This window comes from Ammospiza caudacuta, unplaced genomic scaffold, assembly GCF_027887145.1.
Source record: "Ammospiza caudacuta isolate bAmmCau1 unplaced genomic scaffold, bAmmCau1.pri scaffold_39, whole genome shotgun sequence".
In the NCBI taxonomy this organism is placed as follows: Eukaryota; Metazoa; Chordata; class Aves; order Passeriformes; family Passerellidae; genus Ammospiza; species Ammospiza caudacuta.
Window position 1 is genome coordinate 1710033 of NW_026683124.1, and position 24345 is coordinate 1734377.

General features: G+C 52.7%; 1 protein-coding gene across 1 annotated transcript in view; it reads left to right on the forward strand.

The window, feature by feature from the left end:
* The first annotated feature begins 1574 nt into the window (after positions 1 to 1574).
* The window catches only part of LOC131571819 (Fc receptor-like protein 4), a 145574-nt gene continuing 122803 nt past the window's right edge, over positions 1575 to 24345 (forward strand). The window contains 12 exon segments of the mRNA XM_058824588.1: positions 1575 to 1604; positions 6562 to 6643; positions 7154 to 7174; positions 7263 to 7493; positions 7754 to 8020; positions 8110 to 8388; positions 8876 to 9001; positions 9090 to 9374; positions 9456 to 9542; positions 9894 to 9915; positions 10001 to 10055; positions 10191 to 10261. Coding sequence (XP_058680571.1) covers positions 1575 to 1604; positions 6562 to 6643; positions 7154 to 7174; positions 7263 to 7493; positions 7754 to 8020; positions 8110 to 8388; positions 8876 to 9001; positions 9090 to 9374; positions 9456 to 9542; positions 9894 to 9915; positions 10001 to 10055; positions 10191 to 10261 — 1556 coding nt within the window.

Below are 24345 nucleotides of genomic sequence, written 5' to 3' on the forward strand. Positions count from 1 at the left end.
GACTGGGAGAACTGGGTGTGACAGGGAGTCACTCTGAGCATGACTGGAATCATACTGGGAGGATCTGGGAGTGACTTGGATCATACCGGGGGTGGTTGTAACCATACTGGGAGTGACTGGGTGCAACTGGGATCATCCTGGGAGCCACTGGGATTACAGCAGATGAGAATGGATCCTGACTGGGGATTACTGGGAGCTACTGGGCCCATGCTGGCAGGAAAATGTGGACACATTGGGAGCAACTGGGATCAACTGGAGGATACTGCAACCATGCTAAGGGGACTAAGGACACAACTGGGGTAACTGGGACCACACTTTGGGCAAGTGCCAGAAACTGGGATCATGCTAGAGGCAAGTGGGAGTGAGTGGGAAAGACTGGGATCATTTTCAGGAAACCAGAACCTCACTGGGGCAATTGGGATATGCTGGGAGTGTCTGTGACCATACTGGGGGCACTGGAACCACACTGCAAACAGCTGGGACCATGCTGGGGCCAACTGGAAGTGAATGGGACCATGCTGAGAGGGACTGGGACTATTCAAGGGACAACTGGGATCATACTGGCAGGAACTGGGAACAACTGGAACTATTCTGGCAGCAGCTGGGGTCATACTTGGATCACAGTGGGAGCGGCTGGGTCCATGCTGGCTGAGACTGGGATCACACTGTGGGTGACTGGAATCATACTGGGATTGACTGGGAGGGGCTGTGGGCAACTGGAATCAGGCTGAAGGCAACTGGGAGGAAGTGGGAGTGACTGGGAGCATGCTGGGGGCAACTGGGATATACTGGGAGAGACTGGGAGTCACAAGGATCACACTGGACGCTACTGGGGTCCTGCTGGCATTGAGAGGGAGCAACTGGGATCCCATTGGGGGCCACTGGCATCATACTGGGAGTGACTGGGATCCTACTGGGACTATAGTGGGTGTCAATAGACCCTGACTGGGGTTACTGGGAGCTAGCAGGCCCATGTTGGGAGCTGCCTGTGCACACACTGGGAGGAACTGGGAACAACTGGGAATGACAGGATGCATGCTGGTGACAACTGGGATGTCCTGGCAGTGACTGGGATAAAACTGGGGGCAGCTGAACCACGCTGAGGTAACTGGGAGTGCCTGGCAATGAGTACGAGTATGTTCAGGGCAACAGGGATATGCTGGGAGTGCCTGAGACCATGCAGGTGGTGACTGGGACCAAACTGGAAGCCACTGGGAATGTGCTGGGGGAACTGGGACCATGTTGGAGGGAAACTGGGGCAAGTGTGAGTGACTGGGGTCCTGCTGGGAGAGACTGGGATTATACTGGGAGTTACTGGGACTACACTAGGCAGAACTGGTAGAACTGGGAACACACTGGATGAAAGTGGGAGCAACTGGGAGCAACTGGGACCATGTTGGGGACAAATTGCATCAAAATGGGGAATGACTGGGAACAACTGGGCTCATACTGGGAAGAGGAGGGATCCTGTCAGGAGTGAGAGGAAGTGACCTGGATCATTCTAGGAGTGACAAGGAAACTGGAAGCACACAGGGGCAGCAACTGGGCTCATGCTGGGAGCAGGGCTCCTGGACATGATAGATGCAGGGGCCAAACCCAACAAGGTGAGGTTTCACAACTCCAAGTCCCAGGTCCTGCACTTTGGCCACAACAACCCCTGCAGCGCTACAGGCTGGGGAGAGAGTGGCTGGACAGCAGCCAGGCAGAAAGGGACCTGCAGGGAGTGATGGACAGCAGGCTGGACATGAGCCAGCAGTGTGCCCAGGTGGGCAAGAAGACCAATGGCTCCTGGCCTGCATCAGGAATTGTGTGGCCAGCAGGAGCAGGGCAGGGATTCTTCCCCTGCACTCAGCACTGCTTGGGCAGCACCTCAAGTGCTCTTTGCAGTTCTGGGGCCCCAATTTAGGAAGGGCATGGAGGGGCTGAAATGTGTCCAGAGAAGGACAACAAGGCTGGGGAGGGGTCTGGAACACAACTCCTGTGAGGAGTAGCTGATGGAGCTGTGCTTGTTTATCCTGGAGAAGAGGAGGATCAGAGGACACAAGGCAGTGTCAGGGCACAGCGTGGACTTGAGGATCTCCAAGGTCTTTTCCCACCTTGCTGATTCTGGGATTCTCTGAAACCACCCTTGGAGCAGTTGCAGGAGGAGTCCTGGGCCTCCTCTTCAGAAGCTCCAGCAGCCCAGGTCCCTCAGCTTCTCCTGCCAGCCCCAAAGCCCATCCTGTCAGTCCTGCAGAGCCTCTGCAGCTCCTCCTCACTGCCCAGAACAGGGAGCCCCAGAGCCAGACACAGCAGCCCAGATGTGCCCCCCTGGCCTGGGTGCCGCTGGCAAGGGAGCAGCACCAGGCACTGCAGGAGCCTGCAGACAATTCCTGCAGCACTTGCAGGATGATCCTGCTGCCCAAGGGACATTCCCATGGTGCCAAGTCAGGAACTGCAATGGGGAATGGGGCCAGAGAGGAAAGGGCAAACAGGGATGGGCTGTTAGCAGGGCAGGGAAGAGGGGTGGGCAATGGGAAGAAATTTGTAGCAGGGAGAGTAAAGAAAGCAAAGGTGAAGCAAAGGAAATGCTCAGGGCAGTTTGGGGGTGGCTGCCAGGCAGCCCTGCCTCTGAGCAGCAGCATCTGCAGTGGGACAGGAAACTCCCAGCAATTGGAACAGACTTTCTGGCTGACTGCAGAGGCCAGGACAAAGCTGAGTGGTTTCCCGGTGTCCCTCAGCCCTTGCTGGCCCCAGGGGCTGATGGCATTTGTGCTCCCTGTGGTGGTTTGACCAGGAAGAAGTGGGAATTCTGGGATGTTGTGGTCAAACCAATGGGTGCTTGGATTTTGATATTGGCACCTGGGGTAGCCAGTGGGTTTTAGGACACACCTCCGAGAACACCCAGGGGTTAAAAGCAGAGCTTCGGGGCTGGGAGGCTCTCTTGGGACTTCGAGGGAAGGAGGTTGGATCTCCCTCCCCCGTCTAGCCGCTGCCGCTGGGCGGGGGAGGGGCAGCCATGCGGTAGGCCTGGGCCTGGACAGACATGGGAGTGAGGAGGCCCTGGAGGATGGAAGGGTGGAGGAAGAGCCCCAAGAGACATCGGGCAGCCTTTCCCGCCCCCCCCCCCCCGGAGGCAGATAGAGAGAGAGAGAGAGAGCAGCCTGTGTCCTTACCTTGAAATTCAGTAAATATGTGCTGGCAGCAGGCAGCCCAGCTGAGGAGATGGGGGGGGGTGCAGCCAGGAGTCCAGCCGCCTGGAGTTTTTAACCACTTTTGGACAATGAAAACCCTACAGAACATTAACCCTTCCTAGACGAGTGATAAGAGTGGAGCAGGACGAAGGAAATGAACGAGTGATGGAGGTCTGGACCAGAGAGAGAGAGAGTGAGAGATGTTGAAAGAATGGAGAAGATGGAGTGGCATTTTATGCTGGACTCTTTTGTGTAGCCATGGACAGAGCTATCTTTCCGTGAGATGCAGAGACTGAGTCCAGGGGGAGAAATGTCCCAGTGCCAGAGAAGATTCAGTGTGGGTACCCCTCGGCCCCAGGGGGTATATAAAATATGGGGGGGACGGATGTCCCAAAGGTGAGAAGGTGAGATACTGTGCTTTTCTGGAACTGGACAAAGCATCCTTAAAAAAAGACAACCCTGGAAGCAGCCCTGATGCCTGTTCGGTGGTGAGAGCACCGGAACAAGGACGGAAGAGGCCACCACGACACACGGAAGGACTCCCTCTCCTCTTGAGGAGCTGAAAGTCTGAGCAATCTGAAGGGTGGTGTTGGACCTAGAATTGGTGATTTTGGAGGATGTATTGTATTGGGAATTTAGGGGGGAGGAGGAGGAGAGTGTTTTTGTGAGGTTTTCATTTTCCTTGTTGTTTTTTTTTTTTTCTTTTTCTTTTGTGTGTAGTTTAGTAATTGTTTGTGTGTAGCTTAGTTAATAAAATTTTCTTTATGTTAAGTTTGGAGCCTGCTTTGCTTATTCCTGGTCACATCTCACAGCAGACACCGGGGAGAAGGTGTACCCATGGGGCTCTGGCTTTGCCAGGCCCAAACCATAACACTCAGCCTTTCACTCCTTTTTCCTTTTCCAGCCCTGGTACAGCAGCTCTGGAAATGTTGAATTGCCTTGGGATTGTCAGCACTGAGCGCCTGAGGAAAGCTGGTGCTCCGTGCTGACTCTGCCAGAGCTTGTCCGGGGCCACCAGAGCACGTTTGGAGTTCCTGCTCTTCCTTGGCCACTGCTGATCCCCATACAATATCCCCAAGGGGAGGAGGAGGAGAAGTAGAGCAGAGCCACTGCCCCGAGGGCTCTGCAGCTGCAGCACAGGGACAGCCCAGGCTGGGAGCAGTGCCTTGGGACAAAATGGGGCAAACTTGGAACTGTGTTGGTCAATGCCCCTGTTCTGCTCTGGGAGCAGCAGACCCTTACAGAGTAGTGGTGATTAGGGACGGGATTCCTGTAATTTAGCCATGCTCCTAAAGCTTCCCTGTGCACAAACACGCGACTCTGCTGCCTCTCCCTGGGATTTTGGGATTCTGTGGCTGAGGCGGGAGCGGCTGGATGAGGTGTCCCAAGGGAGCAGCAACTGCTGGCATTTTTTCACAAGCATCCTTATATCAGCGATTTCACAAAGCTTAATTAACAACAGACATAAAAACTATATCTTTGTAACAAAGTTACTTTAACATTACATATAAAAATTCCATTTTATTATTTGTAAAATTCCAGTAATATAATATGTATTTACAATACTTGGTGAGAGGGACAAAGTGATCAATTGCTGCATTTATGGACTGGCTCCCCCTCAATATCTCTGCAGTGCGGTTTCCAGCCAGCCCTGCTCTGAAAACCATCATAGGCCCTCGCAGAGCCACTGCTTGGGCTCTCTTTGGGGTTTGTGCTTCTTGCAGAGCTGAGCAAACCACAGGCAGGCCTTTGTCCCCCTCACAATTCTCACCTCTGCAGCAGCTCTAAGGCTGTCAGAATCAAAGCCAATGGGGCAGGGGGAACCCTCAGGTGCTGGCTGTCACATGGGGCTGGGCAGAGCAGGGCTGGGCAATGGCTATCCCTGTGCAGTGGGGCTGGGCCATGGCTGGGCCCCACCCTTGCATGGCCACTGGCTTCAAGGAGCAGGAGTTTGGGAGCTCCTTCCTGCCCACGGCTCCATTCCCCAGCGGCTCTTGCTGGCTCAGATCCTGCAGGGAACACCAGGAGCTGCATCCCCCAGGACAGGAGCCCCTTGTCCAGCATGTGTCCCCCCTGGGACAGGATCCCCCCAGGACAGGAGCCCCCTGGATGTGCCTGTCCCCAGGGCAGAACCCTCCTCCCATGTGACACTCAGCACAAACGGCCTCTTCCTTCTGCTGCAGGAGAGAGAAAGTGGAAGTGTAGGCAGAGGGAAAGCTGCACTCCTCCATCCCCCACAGCCTCCCCAGCCCTCCCTGCAGACCCCTCACCCCTGCTTCCCCCACCCTGGGCATCTCCCAACACATTCCCTGCTCAGGAGCTCCCCAGGATCACCAAGGCATGAACTGGGAGGTTGTGAAATTGAGGGATAAAAGGAAGGAAATGGTAATGAAGAATGGGAAATGCCCCTGGAGGTTGTGGTGGCACAGACCCAGAGCTCCTCTGAATCCCCTCTGGTTGCCCCCCCAAATCACCCAGCAGGCAGCGCCAGCCCCTGAGTCTTCCCAAAATCTGAGGCAGCCAGGGAAGGAGCTGTGACCCACATGCACATCCCGTCACTGTCCATCCCTGGCAAACTCATTCCCCTGGGAAGCTGGCCATGGGACCCCCATTCCTTCTGTCTCCCCTTTCCTGAGACCCCCATCCCAGGGCTGCCATTGCCCAGGAACTCCATGGCCCATGACCCCATTCCCAAGGAAGCCTCTCCCATTCATTCCATGCCCTGAAATCCCCATTCCCCCGGGACTTTCATTCTCCCAGGTCCCCCCATTCCCCCTGCACCCATACCTGGCACAAAAATCTCTTGATGAGGGATTTATTACAATTAAAAAATTTTCTTATATACACTTTTAAAGTTTTAAATGTACTTTACCTTTCTCCTAGTCTCATCTCAAAACAAAAAAGAAATAAATACTTTCTGATAAATGCACTAATAATTAACCAACACTAAACCCACCACATTAATATTACATTAACTGAAATATCTCAAATTAGCAAATGAAAACCATGACACCAAATCCCTGAAGCCCACCTTCACCTGGGACTCCCATCCCTGAGTCCCCCCCGCCCTGGGGACCCCCATTCCCATGGCACCCCAACCCCCATGACTCCCCCTCCTCATGACCCCAACTCCCCATGGACCCATTCCCTGGACCCCCATTCCCTGGACTCCCCATTCCCCTGGACACCCATCCGTGGCTCCCCAAACCCCCTGAGCCCCCCTGCTCCTGGGAAGCCCATGTCCCACCGACCCAGAGACAGCCTTGTCCCCAGCATGTCCCCACCCTGCCCACAGCCTGTCCTCAGCTTGTGGCCACCCTGCCCCCCCTAGGTGCCACCTACACATGGGGACGAAATGTGACCTCGCTTCCTTCCCCTTCATCCAAAGAGCCGCCAGCCAGGGGAGCGGTGGCCACAGCAGCGAGTGACAGCCAGTGCACATGGCTGGGGACACCGGGATGGCCGGGAAGGTGGTGCTGCTCCTGTGGGGTCAGTGCCCCGGGCACGGGCCACACTGGTAGTACCCCGGGGATGGGCCCTGGTGAGGCAGAGACTGGTGGGGAGGGGGCACAGGGGAGCTGCAGGGTTCCCTGACGTTCCCAATGCCAGCAGAGCCAGAGCATGAAGTGACTGGGGTCATGGGGTGGCCGTGGGGACAGGAGAGGGTGAACAGGGCTGGAGGGATAGGAATGTTGGGAGAGGCATCCTGGGGCTGGGGCAGCTGTAGGGACAGGGACACAGGGATGCAGGGATGCAGGGACAGGGAGAAGAAGACAAGCACAATGTGGATGGGCCATGGAGACAGAGGCCATGGGGCTGGCAGGGGAGACCTGTGCTAGCACAGTGTCCCCATCGAGACATCTGTGCCACACCAATTCCCTCAGGGGGACAGTTCAGGGGCAGCCCCTAGACCCATTCCCCTGTGCACAACTGTCCCCATGGTGCCACACTCACTGAGCCCTGTCCCTTCTCCCTTCCAGCCCAGACCCTTGGCCTCGCTGGTGAGTCCTCGGGGGATGCCATGGCCCCACCCCGCTGTCCCCAGCCCTGCAATGGCCCTGGCAGGCTGGTGTCCCCTGTCACTCACAGGTGCCCAGACCACCCAGCTCCTGGGGGAGCCCCCCTGCAGGCCGGTGGTGCTGTGGGACCGGGTGACACTGACCTGCCAGGGCTCGGGGAACACTGGTGTCACCACCTGGTACAAGGATGGGCAGCGCTGGGGGCAGGAGAGACACAACCGCCTCACTGTCCCTGAAAAAGGCAACTACACGTGTGAGAGACCCGGCACTGGGCTCAGCCCTCCTGTGACAGTCTTAGATGGTGAGGGGGGTTTGGATGTCCCTATCCTGGCACCAGCATTGACCCTGGGGCTCTGGGTGGGCTCTGCTCCATTGGTCACCTCCTGTTTGACCAGAGCCTGTCCCCTACTCTGGAAGCATCCCAGAGCATCCCAGTGCTGGCAGACCCTGTTTGTGGATTTGGGGATCCTTGGTGTGCTGTGTATGAGCCAATATGGGGGTTGCGATGGCATTGGGACCCGCCAGGTCCCCGCAGTGTAACAGGACCCCCGTGTCTCGCAGCCCCATTGGTGCTGCAGGTGCCGGCACAGGCGCTGCTGGAGGGGGACACGGTGACACTGCACTGCCGGCGCTGGCGGGACAACCCGGTCAGCTCAGTGTCCTTCTACCACGAGGAGAAGAAACTGCAGGAGCTCCGTGATGGGACTGAGCTGTCCCTGTCCCCTCTGCAGCTGCAACACAGCGGCCGCTACAGCTGCAGGGGCTGGGTGAAATCCACGGTATCACGAGGATGGGAGAAGTTGGAATCAGTGACAGTGACAGTGCATGGTGAGCACTCCACAACTGTCACTCCAAACACCTCACAGCCCCTCCCTAGTGACTCGGGCTCACAAATCTCCCTCCCCTCTCCTTTCCAGAGGTTTTTACAGTGCCGGTGCTGGAAGTTCACTCTGAGCCCACCAATGGGTCCCCCCTGACTCTCAGCTGCCTCAGCACCCCCAGCCCCATGCGGCCCCGAGCCCCCCTCCTGCACGTGTTCTACCGGGACGGGCAGGTGCTGGGGGGCCCACAGGGTTCCCCGCAGCTGCTGATGCCCGCCATGGGGGTCTCCCACTCAGGGAATTACAGCTGCCAGGTGCGCTCCGAGGAGGGGTCCGTGCGGAAGAGCAGCACCTGGCTCCGTGTCACGGTGCGCAGTGAGTGTGGAGATGGGCACGGGGAGCCCTCACAGCATCCTCGGGTGCCCTGCCTGGGTACCTCCATTACTGCCCCATTCCCCCCGTCCCTCACTGGGTCCCTTCACCCATCTCTGTGTCAACCCCACCCCTTCCTGCTGTTTCCCCGCAGTCGCCAAGTCCCACCATATCTCTCTGGGTCTCCATACCCGCACTGGGGTCCTCCCATCTCCCGCTCCATGTGTCCCCTCGTTAAACCCCCCCCATCCTTCCTTGGGGTACCTATCCAAGCCCCTCCCCCCCCCGCAGCTCTGCACCTCCTCTCCTCTCCCTCACTGGGCTCTCCCTGCCTCTCCCTGACCTCCCCCCAAGTCCCTCAATGTCCCCTGGTGTCACCCCCTCCCGCGGGGGTTCTGCCCTCGTGGGTGTCTCTGTCAGTGCAGCCTAGTTCTGAGCTGCACGGTGGCCACAGGGACAGGTCACCTGTCCATTTCCTGGTGCCCGGGAGGGCTCAGGGGCACCACTTGGCACTGGTCCCACCTGGAGCTGCACCACACTGGGGACAATGGCAGCGGCCACTGCCAGTGCAGGGACAGCATGGCTGAGAGTGTCCCCCTGAATGTCACTGTCCTTTGTGAGTGGGACCCTCAGACTGGGGGTGACCCCACCCATGGCACCCCCATCCACCTCACCAGGTGCCAGCCCTGTCTGTGTCCCCACAGTGCCCGTGGCCAATGCCACCATCACCCTCAGTCCCCTGTCACACCTGGTGCGCTCAGGAGACAACGTGACCCTGTGCTGATCGGTGCAGGTGGGCTCAGCCCCTGTCACCTTCACCTGGCTGCACAATGGGCAGGAGGTGGCCCGGGGTCCCCTCCTGGAGCTCAGGGCTGTCGATGTGGGACATTCGGGCACCTACCAGGGCATGGTCACCAACCAACAGAATGGGCCCCAGGCACTCAGCCCTGAGCTGGCCCTGGAGGTGACAACACAGGGACAGGGCACAGGTAGGGTCACACAGGGTCACAGGGGGAGTTCAGGACCCTCGGGGTTCTGGGTGACCCCAATGTGTCCCTCTCTGTCCCCAGCAGTGTCTGCAGGGGTCTGTGGGTCCCTCCTGTTCCTGGTTCTGCTCCTGGCTGTCATCGGAGGCTGGCACTGGTGGCACCACCCAGGTAGGTGACAATGAAGGGGAATGAGAGTCCCAGGGATTGGGGTGCAGCCCCCAAAGAGTTCAGGGTCCAGAGGGTGGCACCAACAGCTCCTGACTTGGGTGAAGCTGAATCCCCAGAGATCTCACCTGGGGGTCCTGGGGGATTTGGGGAGGTCCTGCAGGGTCGTGCAGGGATATTTGGGCTTCTGTCAGGGGTTTGGAGGAGTTTGGGGACTCAGTGGATTCAGTGGGTGATTCAAGGCTCATTAGGAGCTTCAGGGATGCACGAGGCTCCTGGGGGCAGTCAGAGGTCTCAAGGGTGTTCAGGGGCCCCGAGGACTGCACAGTCACCACTCCCCCCTTTCCTTTGCAGCCCTCAGGGAACAGCAGGAAAGGTGAGTGGGGGGTCCAGGCCTGAACCCCCATTTTATGTTCATTACAACCTCCCACACCCCCACAGACACCCCCTTATCCTTGCAGGGGCCCCCCAGGGCCGTCGGCCCCTCCAGAGGCAGGGGAGGTGCTGTACAGCCAGGTCGTGTGAAACAAGAAGGCAGGGGGTGAGTACAGGTGGGGGGACAGGGACATGTCACCCTAGGGGTGTCACCTCCCATCCAAGTTCCCCCACCCGGTGTCTCTTGCAGTGCCCCCTGTGCCACATCTCCCCCAGGTGACCAATGCAGAGTTGTCAGGACCCCATGGGCAACAGCAGGACTCCAGTGATATCTACGAGAACATGCTGTGACACTGAGGGCACAGGGGGCACTGGGGATCCCTGCCTGAGGGCACCTCCCACAGTGTGTCCGCCCCCCAGCTCCTGTGGATGCCCACCGTGCCATGGGGGGATGGCCACAAGTGTGGGGTCCCATGTGGGGCTGCCCAGAGCTCTCCGATCCTGCTCCCAATACCCCCAGGATCTCCCCATTCCCTCCCCCAGTACCATGGGGCACAGCATCACTGTCCCTCTTATGGGACCCAAAACACAGCTTTTTCATTAAACCAGGAAAATTGGTTTTTGTTTGTTCAGCTCTGCCCTGTTTGGCTCAGGAAGGAGGGACCCGGCCATGTTGTTGCGCAGATCTTTGTGAGATTTTTGGGGCTCTGTCTTGGTTTGAAAGACAGGTGTCTGTTAAAGAAGGAAGGAACTTCTCTGGAAATGGAAACTATAAACCCCTTCCCTCTGAATTATTAAAATTTTGGAATTAAGGGGCTCTCAGGTAAAGATATGGGAGTAGGAATAACAGTAGGAAGATGCAAAAATAAAAATAAAATTTGTTATAGATTAATAATGAGATGATTGGCCCTAACAATTAAGGAATGAATGCTGTGTGAATATTTCAAGATTTCTTGATGTATAGGTACGTTATTGTAGTTTATTGTTTAGATGCCCTCTGTTCTCCTCACAGTCCCCTTTCCCCATCCTCTGTATTGTCGCCACCGGGCAGCCTGGGTTATTTAGCACAGGTAAAAGGAAGGCGCGTACGTGTGCTCCTCCTACAGGGCAGCTGAGAATGAAAAAGCTCCTTGCTACTGGAGGGCACAGCATGGCAACACCTGACGCACCAATCAAGTTGCAGGAAAGCAATCTCCACCAATAAACGGCAAAGAAGAGTTGACTGACAGACTTTGGGAGGGGCCAGGGTTGGCTGATGCAACCCCCAGAGGTATAAAAGGTGAAGCGCCCGTCCCACAGATGGGCTGTGTGGTAAGCAGCCATGAGGGAGGCTCCCAGGCCTGTTTTTCCATATTGTTATGTTTGCCCAATTATCCCATCATCAAAAAACCAAACAATATTAGAGGTAGCAGCAATTTGAATTGAAAAGTTTAGAAAATATATAAAATTGGATACACTTGAAATATTAAGAATATAATTGGTCAAAATTAGGGGATAATTTGGTTCCAATAATAGCGCATAAGCAAAAGATAACTGCGAGGTACGGCATGCAGGGCTCTTGGACTCTTGCCACCTCACGTAGGAGCTTGCCAAGTGAAGATTCCCCCCTTCTATGCCAGGTGTCAATGTCATCTCCTCCCATTTTCGATTCATCACACTTCTACCTCTGCCCTCATCACCACCTTTACCGTGCATGCACCACCACTTGTTCTGGTGGTCGCACAAGTCTTTGGGGGTCGCCACTGATGAAGGCCTCTATTCTTCATCGATGTCCTTTAATTCACCTTTGGGTTACACATGCACATCTAGCCAGTACAATGAAAGCCAAAACTAACATATTACTGCATTTAAGAATCAAAGTTATAAATCTCTTACAGCTGGCATTTTCCTGGGACCCAACCAGATTGTCCCTTCTTTTTGTTAACTTTTAGTAACTGTTATCTCTTGCTTTTTCCTCCTGTCCTTCAACATCTGCAGGGAGGGGGGTGGAACCCCTCCTATCTCTTTCTTTTTTGGCATTACAACTTTTGAATGTTTTATTATTTGCAATTATTAATTGCTGTATCAATATTGATTGTGGTTTCAATTTTACAGCACGAATCATACCAATTTTCCACACATGCAATCCTTTGGTTTTCATTGCTTGTTAAGACTATAAAAAAAATATTGTTGCTGGGAGATTCAGAGTCAGCCCATGTGTGTTAAGTGTAGTCTACAGGGGATAAAGAGAAGGAAAAGAGAAGTACTAATACATCCTGATAAGTTGGGAAATTAAGATAGCATGAAGAATGAATAACACAAGAAGTAAAGGTGGTATAAAAAGAGTCCACTAGAATGTAATTTAGCAGATGAGAAAGATTTGGCAGGAATCCCGGAGGGTAATTTTTCAAGGAAAGGTAATCTGATGAAATACTCTTACCCAAAAGTAGGCTTGGTATCAATTAGCAAGTGGTGAGAAGTCACCCCCTAATGGAACTTTACGATACACTGTTGCAGTTGATGTTATTTTTAAGACAAGAAGAAAAATGAGATCCAGTGATATATGCAGACATCCTTTTTACCCTGAAGAATAAACCTGAGTGTCAGAAAGAATGTGGCTTTGATTTGGCCTCACAGGACTTTTAGTCCTAACTTTGGAAAGAGATAAGAGGCAGAAAAGAAAGAGATGTCATTCAGCATTCAGCATAGGGCAGAGATGTTTGAAATTGGCTCCAATGCACCAGGAAGATTGTGTTCTAGGTGCCCAAGACTTAGAGCCGAGTTAGCCCAGGCCAGGTCGGGTACACTCCCCCTGAGGCAACCACTCTGGCCCCTGAATGAAAGCCAAATGGCAGTGAGGATGAGATGAATAATCCAGGTGAGGGGACAATTTCAGAGAGCCCCAGTGACAAGCAACCCAAGGATTAAAACCAAGAAAGCTTTGCCTTTAGTCACCCCCTTAAGGCAAGTCTTGAGTCCCCCAGGAGAAGCCATGTGGGTGAACATCTGCTTTTCTACTAGTGACCTGAAGAGTTGGTGGGAAAAAGTTAAAATGGATAGAGAAAACTCTAGCAAAGTAGCAAAAAGATTGGAGTTCATAGTCAAGAGTCAAGAGCCAGAATGAGGTGATACTGATTTCATGTTGACAGAGCTAACCAAACCAGCAAAAGAGTTGGTGATCAAGGTAGCCAGGGCACGTGTGCAGGGACAAATTGCTAGTGGAGCCTTACAAGGTACAGTGGACCAGCTGTGTCCTATTGTAAGCTGTTGGGACCGGCGGGAGAAATGCAGCACGCAATATGAGTGATCAGCAAATCTCAAACTTTATTGATAGGTACACATCTTTATATCAGTGTTAATGAATCTCATACATATTGCAAAAGCGAGCTCACTATTGGTTAGTTACTTATCAGGCAACTATGCCTACTTCTGCCTTCTTGTGGATATTTTATTGAAACTTTTCTTTGTATTTCTGCCAAAGATGCTCTCCCCTATCCTACTGTTGCACCAAGGGCACCATATCCTTGCCTGTTATTGTACACTGACTACTGGCTTCTATGCTTGTCCCTTTCAAGCTTAACAAGCGGCATTATGTCGACGTGACCTTTCTCAGCTAACCAACTGTCCACAAAGCTCTCCACACTTCCCCCGTTTTTCTGTTGAATAAGCATAGTCTGATTAAATGCAGCAGATATCATCCTTTGCACCATGTTCTGTAAGCACATGCAAAAACACGGCAAAATTAACACTACTAACAGAGCTATAATTCCCACTATAATGCCAACTTTAACAACAGAACGTAGCCATGATCCCAGGCCTAACGATGAGAGCCATCCATCAATACCGAAACCTGATTCTACCTGTAAGTTTCCAGTTAACCTTTGCAATTCAGCGAGCTGGGCATAGATGGACTGCGAATGGTCAGAAAGATTCATGCAACACATGCCCTCAAATTCTTCACAGCCATGGCCTTGTGCAAGTAAAAGAAAGTCAATCGCAGCTCTATTTTGAAGCGTTGTGTGACAAATAGAATTAACATCAAGCAAAAGGCTAGCAAGTGCCAAAGAGGTGGCATTGGTTTGCTTTGCAAGCCAGCATCCCAACTTATTTAGGGTACCATGGGCACCTGCGGCTGCCACCCCTGGAGTCAGAAAGGATGCTGCAATTATGGCCCCTGGGAACCAAAATTTTACATCGTCCCTACAGTCAGCAGTAAATGCAGGGATCATTCTCTTATGTCGACGATGGCGGCGGCTCATGTTTAATATCATGGACGTATTGGGAGTAAGCAGAGACAGCCGTCCAATTGTACATGGCCCAATGTACGTGCAGCATCAATGGCACACCAGGCCAAGCACGATCCCCACAGATTAAGAAGTAACCTGCTGGCAGTTGAATAGGGTCATTTGATGAGATTGACACTTTCCCTGTGGTATAATTGCACCAAGCTGTTGCATTATGATACACAGCCATGCTGGAAGTTACAATAGTGGAATGGTTTTTTGCTGAAAGCTGTCTTCTATGGTAAAAATTAATACATGCATCTGCCATCACTGAAGCTAACAGCTCCAGTTCTTGGGGTTCCTGTGGTGCGATGGGGAAGTGAGAAACCCATTGGTCCCAATTATCTACACTTGTCTTAGGATTGTCAGTTTTGCAGGTGGGAACACCTGAGGGACATGGCCAGGGATCTGCTGGTAGCCCTACCAAGCAAGTTGTAAATGGATTACCAGGAGAAGATAATGACAGGCAAATAGCCTCCTGGTTAGTTAAGTTTGCCAGGGCGACCCAAATGTTAGTCTTAGGCTGAGGTGGGGCCCATGCATGATGAGTTTTCACTTCTCCGGCAGCACCTGCACTGTCTGCTAAGAGGGTGAGGATTAGCAAGGTAACAGCATAAAAGTGCCACATCACCCTGGTCTCCCCAGGCGTTGCTTTGAACCACCCAGACATTTGGGAGATAAACATGTTTCCCACAAGTCATTAAGAATGTCTCTTCTTTCCTTTCCCCTTCTTTCTCCTTGATCTGCCCAGATTTAACATCTTTAGGTCTCTCAGACAATTGTCCCACGCTTGGTTGGGATCTTGATCTGCAGAAATTGGACCTATTATACTTGTCTGTGAAAGGGGAATACCCTTACCACACTTAGTCTGTAAAATATGCAACTTGGACTGTCCCAAAGCACGTTTAACTAAATGCTGCATTTCCCACCTAAATCATGCAATAATATTCTGTTCTGGTGACTCATACAACTGTAACCCTTGGCGGCCAGGTAATCCTGTAAAGGTCCAGAGTTCTGCTTGCCAGGAGCAAGCAGATAAATAAAATTCAGCCAATAAAATTCACAGCTCCTGCACCACAATTCAGGTAATTGAGTCTGATGTACCCACTTAGTTTGCTGACAACCCCCACAAAAAAACAATACCCATGCAGCACACTGTCTATTTTGACAATCAGTGCAAGCTAGGTACCTAGGCCCTCTAAATTCAAATGTAGAAAGCGCTTGAAGCAGGCTTAGTATATAATCTAAGGATTTGCACCGATCAGTCGCTCGGTAGATAGCCAAACTGCACTGTCTCTTAAGCTTGAGAAGTATTGGTCGAAGGATGATCAACAGCTTTGTCTCTACTCGCTGACGGTCTTCTGTGCTCAGCTGATGGAGTTTTGGTGGTTCCATCTAACACAGCTGCTTGGGTCCATTCAGCAGGTACCCATAAGGATCCTGTAGGGGTAGAGACACAAAGATTTCCTCGGCCCCAATATAACACCTTAGCAGGACCTTGCCATTGTCCTGTTTTGGGATCTCTGTATTTTACCCTTACATCTTGCTTTACACTTTCTTTCTCCTGTACATAGTGGCGAATTACAGCAGGAACCTTGCTTTCCCCAAAACACACACAAGTGATTTAAAACAAATAAACACCTTAACAGTCTTTCTTGCAGCTCTCTAATATCCTTGTATTTACCTAGATATCTTTTCAAGGTACCATTAGCTCTTTCTACGATTGCTTGCCCTGTCGGGGAATTAGGGATGCCTGTCACATGTTCTATCCCCCACATTTGCATGAACTGCTTTATTCTTTTGCCGCAGTAGGCAGGCCCATTATCTGTCTTAATACACCGTGGCACTCCCATTACAGCAAAGCAGCTGCTGAGATGCCTCTCCTCTTGTCCAGCTTTCTCACCAGTCTGTGCTGTGGCCCATATAAAATGACTCTAGGTGTCTATAGTGACATGCACATACTTCATCCTATCAAACTCAGCAACGTGTGACATCCATTTGCCAGGTCTCATTTGTACTCAACCCTCTTGTGTTTAACTCTCAGACCTAACCTGCAGCCCCCATTATGACGACTACATATGGGACAGGTTTTGTGACTATTGCCCATGCCTCGTTCATAGATACCTGAAATTCTCTATGGAGACCTTTTGCATTTTGGTGAAACATGGAATGTGACTCTCTGGCCATAGTCTGTCTGGGAATTGGAGTCATTTGTGTGATTGAGACTAGCTTATCTGCTCATGCATTACCCTCTCCTAGACCAATATCCCATTTGTGACTTCTGATATGGATAACAGAAAAGGGATGTTTTCTCAGCTTAATTGCCCTCTGTAATTGAATAAACAGCTCATGTAACCTCCTGTTTTGAACATCTTTTATAGAGGCATCCTCTATTTGCTCACACACTCCTGCAACATACAAAGAATCTGTCACTATGTTGAGGGGTCCCAAAAAATGCATCATGGCCCATAGAACAGCCAATAGCTCCCTTGTTTGTAAAGTATCCAACTCGGAAGCCTGGAGAATCTGATGGTGCCATTGTCCCTTTTCCTGCCAGGTCACTGCAGCAGTTCTTGATTTTCTTCCTGCATCCGTGTAGGCTGTTATAGCATCCGACAGGAGCTTCTGTGATCTTTTTGGGCATTGAATCCAACCTCACTGCCCTACCCAGTTCAATGGTATATTGGGAATATCACCAGTGGCAATCACGCTTCCAGCTCCCAGCAGCACCTCTTGTAATTCCATACTGTTTATCAGGTACCATGTCAACGTATCTTTCTTCATTGGTATCCATATCTGATCAGGCTCCTTTCCCGTAATCTGTAATGCCCGTTCACAACCCTTCTTTAGCAGGTCAGCCAAAATTTCAATTTTTTGAAGAAGGGTTTTATGCTGTTGAAGTGGAGGAGATATCCATTCTAAGGCCCACGCCTCCCCCGTTTTTCTGTTTTTCTGAATAAGTGAACCCAGTAAAAATTTAGTTCCACACCCAACTGTCAGCTGTATGGGGAGGTTAAGATCTCGCCTCCGGACACTGCCCTGTGTCACACAGCCCAATATCTGCTGAAGTGTCTTAACCTGCTCAGAGGTTATTTGGACAGGTTGTGCTGGGTCAGTCCCTTTTAGTAAAGGTCGAAGTTCATCTAACAACTCATTTGGGATGCCCACAATAGGGCGCAGCCATTGCAGATCACCAAGTAACTTTTTAGCATCATGCAATGTATGTATTTTAATATTCAATTGCAATTTCTGGGGGATAACAACCTGATCAGTAAGTGTCCATCCCAAATATTTCCAGGGTGCAGATAATTGGATTTTTTCAGGAGCTACAACCAAGCCATGTAGTTCCAGGGCCTTATGTATTTCTTGAATTTTTTGACCTGTGAAAGGTTGCGGCTGCGCAAATAAAAGATCATCCATGTAATGATAAATGGCTATTTTGGCCCAGGCCTGTTGCAGAGGTTGTAAAGCATTGTCAACATACAGCTGACACAAGGGGGCGCTGTTGCGCATTCTCTGTGGAAGAGTAAGCCATTCAAATCTCTTGTCTGCTTCTTCTCCCCTATTTAAAGCTGATAAGGTAAATGCAAACCTCCGAGTGTCTCGAGGGTGAAGAGCAATAGTAAAAAAGCAGACCTTAAGATCCACAATTAACAGTGGCCAGTCCTGTGGCAACATGACTGGGTTAGGCAGACCTGTTTGTAAGGCGCCCATAGGCTCCATTTGTTCATTTACAGCCTGTAAATCTTGTAGTAAACAATTCTTTCCTGACTTCTTTTTAATAACAAAAATAGGGGTATTCCAGGGGCTTACTGACAACTGTAAATGACCCTGCTCATATTGCTCTTGTACTAGTACATGTGCTTTTTCCAGACTTTCCCTTTTTAATGGCCATTGCTTAACCCACACTGGTGTGTCCGTGTTCCAAATGAGTTGGATTGGGAAAGTCCACGCAATGGCCATTAGCCCAAAGGGTACTCATTTGTCAGCACTACCCCCATTTGACCCAAAATGTCCCCATCAATGAGGCACTGCACAGTAAGGGGCAAAGGCACGACTGAGAAAACACTCCGTAAAATTTTTCCGTTGATAATTTCTGATAACATGGGTGATTTTATTCCAAGCATTAAGCCTCCAACCCCGGTAACTGCTACTGTGGTTGGCTGTAATGGCCAGTTATGGGGCCAGCAATCCAGGCTGATAATGCTGGAGTCTGCGCCAGTATCTAATAAACCTTCCAAGGTTTGCCTGTCACCGTGATACTCTATCAATACAGCACGTTTTGGCCGATTGTTTAAATTCATTGTTAACAGAGTAAGTCCTCCAGTGGAGCCAAAGCCCTGTTCCCCTCTGGACTGTGATTGATGAGGGGGTAATGTTTTAGTCATTTGTTCCAATGGAACTAATTGAGCTATCCTCTGTCCTTTTTTGATTCGTATCGGTGGAAAAGGAGTATGTACCATAACAAAATTTCCCCTGTAAAATCAGCATCTATTACCCCAGTTAAAAAAAATAATCCCATCATGGTGGCTGATGATCGCCCCAGAAGCAAAGCTCCCATAGGCTGTCCATCAATGATGATTGGTCCCTTTATTCCAGTCGGGACCTTTTCCAGTTGGGTGGTCATCAATGTTACCGCTACTGAGGCTGCCACGTCCAGCCCGAGGCTCCTGACGGTGGCTGGTTGAAGGGGGGCTGGGCTGAGGTGTTGACAGCTGCTACTCGTGTCTGGGTGCGGTGGCTGTTCGCGCTGGGCCTCCCGGTTCCCGAGCGGCGTCGGCAGGCTCCGGTATTGTGGGTATCCGAGCGACACCTGTGACACCAGATCCCAGCTGCTTGGCAGGCTCGCCGGGTATGTCCCATGCCTCCGCACCGGTAACATCTAAATTGGCCAGTAGATGGAGATGGTGGACTACTTGTTGCTGCTACTTGTAGGGGCGCAAGGGTGGCAAGGACTTGACTCTGCTATGCTGCTGCCTGCTCCTTCAGTCCTGTCCCTAGCTCTTTAATAGCTTCTACTAGCATTGCCTGAGTCCCTACGGGCACATTTGCCATGCATTCTAAAGCTTCTTCTATAGTCCAATTAGCTCCTAGGCTATTTAACACACTTTTCGTAGCCTGGTTGCTATTTTGAAGCGAACACTGCTTCAATAGGGCCCCTTTCATGAAATCTGCCACTCCAGATCGCTCGATAGCAGCGGCCACCTTATCTACAGAAGATGCAAACGATTCACCCCTTCCTTGCTTTATAGCCATGTATGAGGGAACCCTGCCTGGTTCTTTTATCCTGTCTATAGCTAGCCTCACCAGTCGCATAGCCTCTCGGCATTTATCAGGACCGATTAACGCTTGTGCTTCTGTTTGAGCAAAAGCCCCTGTGCCCAATAATTCATCTAACGTTATCCCCTGTAAAGGGTCACCTGGTTGCCGTACCACTGCTACGCACTCCTGGCAGAGTGCTTGCCAATGTGCATTAAACAGAAGCTGCTGATGTTGAGTAAAAATAAGCTTTGCTATTCCTCTACAATCGGCTGACAATAACACCTGGGTCCCCCAAATATAGCCAAGCATTTGCTTTGTGGGCTCACCGGTCACCCCAAACTGACTAACTGTGGTCCGTAACTGTGACAACAGTTTCCAATCTAGGGCAGTAATTGCTGCCTGTAATCCACCCCCGTCCAGAGGAGTATACACCACGGGGCAAGCCACTTCCATAGCTGCTGCCATAGCCTCACTATCCCCCGAAGCCATGATCTCTTTTGCAACCGCTGCCCATGCCTTCCTCCGCTCTTGTGCAATGGCCCCCGCTAGGTCCCTCTCTGCCCCAGGGATTGGCTCATTGCTAGGAGAGGGAGTGGAGGGTCTGGCCAGGGCACAGGCGGTGCGGATGGTGCTGTTATGGGGGGTGAGCTGCTGCTTGAAGCAGGAGCCGATGTTGGTGGCAAGATAACTGTGGATGTGGCAGGGGGTAATGGGCAAATCTGACAATTCCCCATAACTTTTATTCTTACCATGAGCCGCAGTAGCTTGCTGTGCAGCCTTCTTTTCTACCTGATATTGTACTAACTCATTATGCACCACTCGCCATAACTTTCCTAATTTCTTTGCAGTTTTATCATCACCTAAAACCACCGCCCACAGCTTATCTCCAAACTTTTGCCACTCAATTTATGGACTGTATGAGGATTTTGAAAAAATCTCTGTGCATACCCGTAAATTAATAACCCATGAAGCTCTTTCTGCAAATCTATGCCCTTAACCTGTTGCTTTTTTAAAAAGCAAGTAAATAAATCATATGCTGCTTGCCTTTCCATTTTAAACATCAGCGCGGTTGCAGCCCCACAAGGTCAAGGCAGCACGTATCGGCCGGGCTTTCTGTTGAAGTCACTCAGGGAGCGGCACCTCCCCCGTTTTCAGCGGTGCTTTTTCACCGTCCTTGCTGCGACAGGACCCAAACTCCTTCACCGATCCCCCGTGGTCGCCGTTACCGATATCACGTCGTTGGGGTCACCATGTTGTTGCGGGAGAAACGCAGCACGCAATATGAGTGATCAGCAAATCTCAAACTTTATTGATAGGTACACATCTTTATGTTGGTGTTAATGAGGCTCATACATATTGCAAAGGCGAGCTCACTATTGGTTAGCCAAGTACGCCTACTTCTGCATTCTGGTGGATATTTTATTGAAACTTTTCTTCATATTTCTGCCAAAGATGTTCTCCCCTATCCTGCTGTTGCACCAAGGGAACAATGTCCTTGCCTGTCATTGGACACTGACTACTGACTCCTCTAGGGCATGGAGACTGCTCCTGACCAGCACTGGACATTAGATTCAAGTACAGGAATCTGACAGAATGTATTTCTAACCTGCTGCCTATTAAAATCACCTCAGAAGAGAAAAGATGGATTGTAATTTTGAGATAAGTCCTATATCAACCCAGTGAAATTTACACGTGGCAGAGAAGCATTTTAGTGGAGTGCAGACCCCCTGCCCTCCTGCTAGCTCAATCAAAGGGCTTTTACAAGGCAATGCATTTGTCTGCTGATTTCTTTGAATAAGGGAGACCCCTCAGGACTGCTGAATCCTGAGGGAACACTGCTGGCAGTCCCCTGTGTGTATCTGCAAAAGCTTCAAATCAGCCGCCCCAGCTTCCAGGGCCTCTCTTGGCCAGCACCCTGATGTGGATGCAGGGCTGCTGCCAGGCACTGCTGGGACCCAGTGGCTCAGGACCAGCTTTCTCGTGTCCACGGAGCAGCCCTGACACAGCCAGGGCCATCCCGAAAGCAGACAAATGCTCATGGGTCAGCAGAGAGGAGCAAGGAGCACTGGGCTGCTCTCAGGGTATCTCAGCATGGTGCTCCAGGGGGAGGAGCAGGCTGGCCATCCACATTCAGGGCATCCCCTGCATCAAAAGGATGGGCATTTTGTCCTTTTCATCCCCCCAGCCCATAACCAGGCCTGACATCTCCTCTTCTGGGCTGGAGTTTTTCCAGTTACAGTCAAATTCCCACCAGTTAAACCATAAAGTTTCCTTCATTGTCTGCTCTTCATGATCTTGTTGACATGCACAACAGTGGACCAAATATGGCAGGGCCTTAGACACGACTTTGGTCCTGACACACAGGCTCCTTGTCCCTCTGCTGGCCTTTAGTGTGCTCAACAAGATTGTGGAACTGCACAGTGCTGTGGAGCTGCGCCTTCAGCACAGGGACCTTTCCAGCCTGACCTGCCCTCGTTCCTCTGGGTCTGTGGGAGAGAATGGCAGCAGGGGCCAGTGTGTCCCAGGGCCCCGGATGTGCTTCAGCTCCACAGGGATGCAGGCAAAGTGAAGAAGCCAAACTGTTTATTAATGGAAGGCGAAGCAAAGGGAGGAGTGGGGAGGGAAGAAAGGGCACGGGCAGGGTCTGAGGGCTGGGGGGAGGCACGGACTTGTCAACAGGCAGGGAGAAGGCAGGAGCTATTGGAGCTTCCCATAGGCTCAGCTGTGCCAATCATCAGCTGTGCCTCAAGCTCCAGCTGGTCTCTTCTGTCTCTTCTGGCCTCTCAAGTTGCTCTCCTCTTCCATGGTGTTTTTAGGACTTTTAGGAGCAATGGTTCTTCTGAGCCACCAGATAAACGTAGTTCTGCAGATCTCTCAATGATTCTCTGCTGAACGACTATGTTCATTTGGGAAGGGCTGTCATCTCTTCTCAGGTCTTGAAGGGCTGGAAGAGAGATGAGCAGAGGCACAGTCAGAGCCTGGATCTGCAGGTAGCCAAGGAGGCCTTCCTGCCAGGGCCATACCCCCCACATCGTGCCATGGACAGGAGGCAGCAGGAGACAATGGGATCAGCCAGAAGGTGCTGGCCACAAATGTCCCCCACACAGGTCCTGTCCCTGAGACCTCTCTGTGCTTGTCCACACAGGGAAAGAAGCCTGTCGCAGCCAGGGCACGACTTGCAGTTCCCCCAGTGGCAGCCCCCGCTGTCAGCCCGCTGCCCGCACTCACCCTCATTGAGGAGCTGGAGCTCTTCCTTCCAGCCCATCGTGACCATCCCGGCCATGCCTGTGAACACAGAGCCTGTCACGGCCCCAGCGGCACAGCTCCCTGCCAGCGGCGCTGCCGGCGCTGTGGCCACACGGGCTGCTGGCCCGGCAGGGCTCAGCCCGGGCCCTTGCCGCTCGCTGCTGCCCCAGGGCACGGCTGCCAGAGGGCGGCAGCAGCAATGCCCAGGCCAGGCGGGGCTCCACGGCGCCGGGCCGGGCTGGCGCTGCCGGGGCAGCAGGCGGGGCCGGGGCCGAGCTGCGGCGGGCCGGGGAGGAGCCCGGGCTCGGGACTCACCCATGATCCTGACGGCCGCCGCTCGCAGGGGCTCCTGTGGGCTATCCAGGTAGAGCAGTGCCCGGCGCAGGTGCTCGGCCGCTCGGCTCCTGTCCTCTGCCAGCTGGAGAGAGCAACAGGAGGGAAGGGTGGGCCCGGGCTCAAGCTCCTGGGCGGGGCGCTGCCTGCGCCCATCGACGGCCTGGCCTGGCCTGCCCGCACAGCCCTGAGGCGCGGCCAGCAGCCGCTGGCCAAGGGCTCCCGAAGGGAGGGGGCAGAGGGCCGGCTGCTGCCCGGGGAGCCGCGGTGCCGACCCGCAGCCCCGCCGGGCCGGGGCTCTATGGGCACCCGACTCAGGGCCACGGGAGCCTGGAGAAGAGTCCGCGCAGCCTCTGGGTGCTGCAGCGGGCACAACTGCCAGCCCCGCACACTGAGCACCGCCCTCAGGGACCTTCTCCAGGCTGAGCCTGGGGCTTCCAGGCCCTCCTTACCAGGACCTCGGTGAACTCTAACAGCTGCCCCTTCTTCACCAGCTGCTTGAGCTTCCTCCTCTTCAGGAACCTTGCCACACGAAGCAGCGTTTCCCAAGAGGCCTGGAGGGCAGCAGAGACCCAGAGATGGCCCCACGGGCCAAGGCACAGGACCCACATCGCTGTGCCAAGTCCTGCAGGAGGCTGCAGTCCATGAGGTGCCAGGGCAGGAGGCAGCCGAGCCCCCTCCCCGAGATCCACCAGCATCACACAAAACCTCACCTTTGCCACACACTGGTTCTCATCATGGCAGTGGAAGAAGAGTGGAAGGAGGCTTTGGCTCAGAATCTTTGCAAGGGGCTTTTTTCCCTCATCCACTACCAAGTCCATCACCCTGAAGAAGAGCTGAAGGGAGAGCACTTGTACATAGCTGTTGTCCTGGAGGAATGGAAGAGGATGAGGCCTTTAGAACAATTACTCCAGGCTCACCTAGGCAAAGTTTCTGGGCAGCAGCCAGTGCCTGCAAGTGGGGACACAGAGCCTTACATGGTCAAAGAGCAGCAGCAGTGCCTCAGCCAGTTTTGGGGCAGTGGTGCTGGATACCAGGATGTCTGCCTGGAGCACATTTGTGAACACATGGATGGACATGCTGACCACCTCTCCATCGGCATCACCCAGCAGCTCCAGAAGGCTCGGAGACAGACTGCACATTCTGCTGGCCTGTGTGGAACACAAGGCTGTGCTGCAAAGCCATGGAGGGCTGCACCGCCAACACTGCCCTGGCACTGCAAGCCCACCCTGCTGCTGCAGGGCCCACAAAGGCCTGACGCCAAGAACTGTGGCAGGTGAGGCAGGAGAGCTGAGAGCAGCTGCCTCAGCTCCTGAAGCCCTGCACGC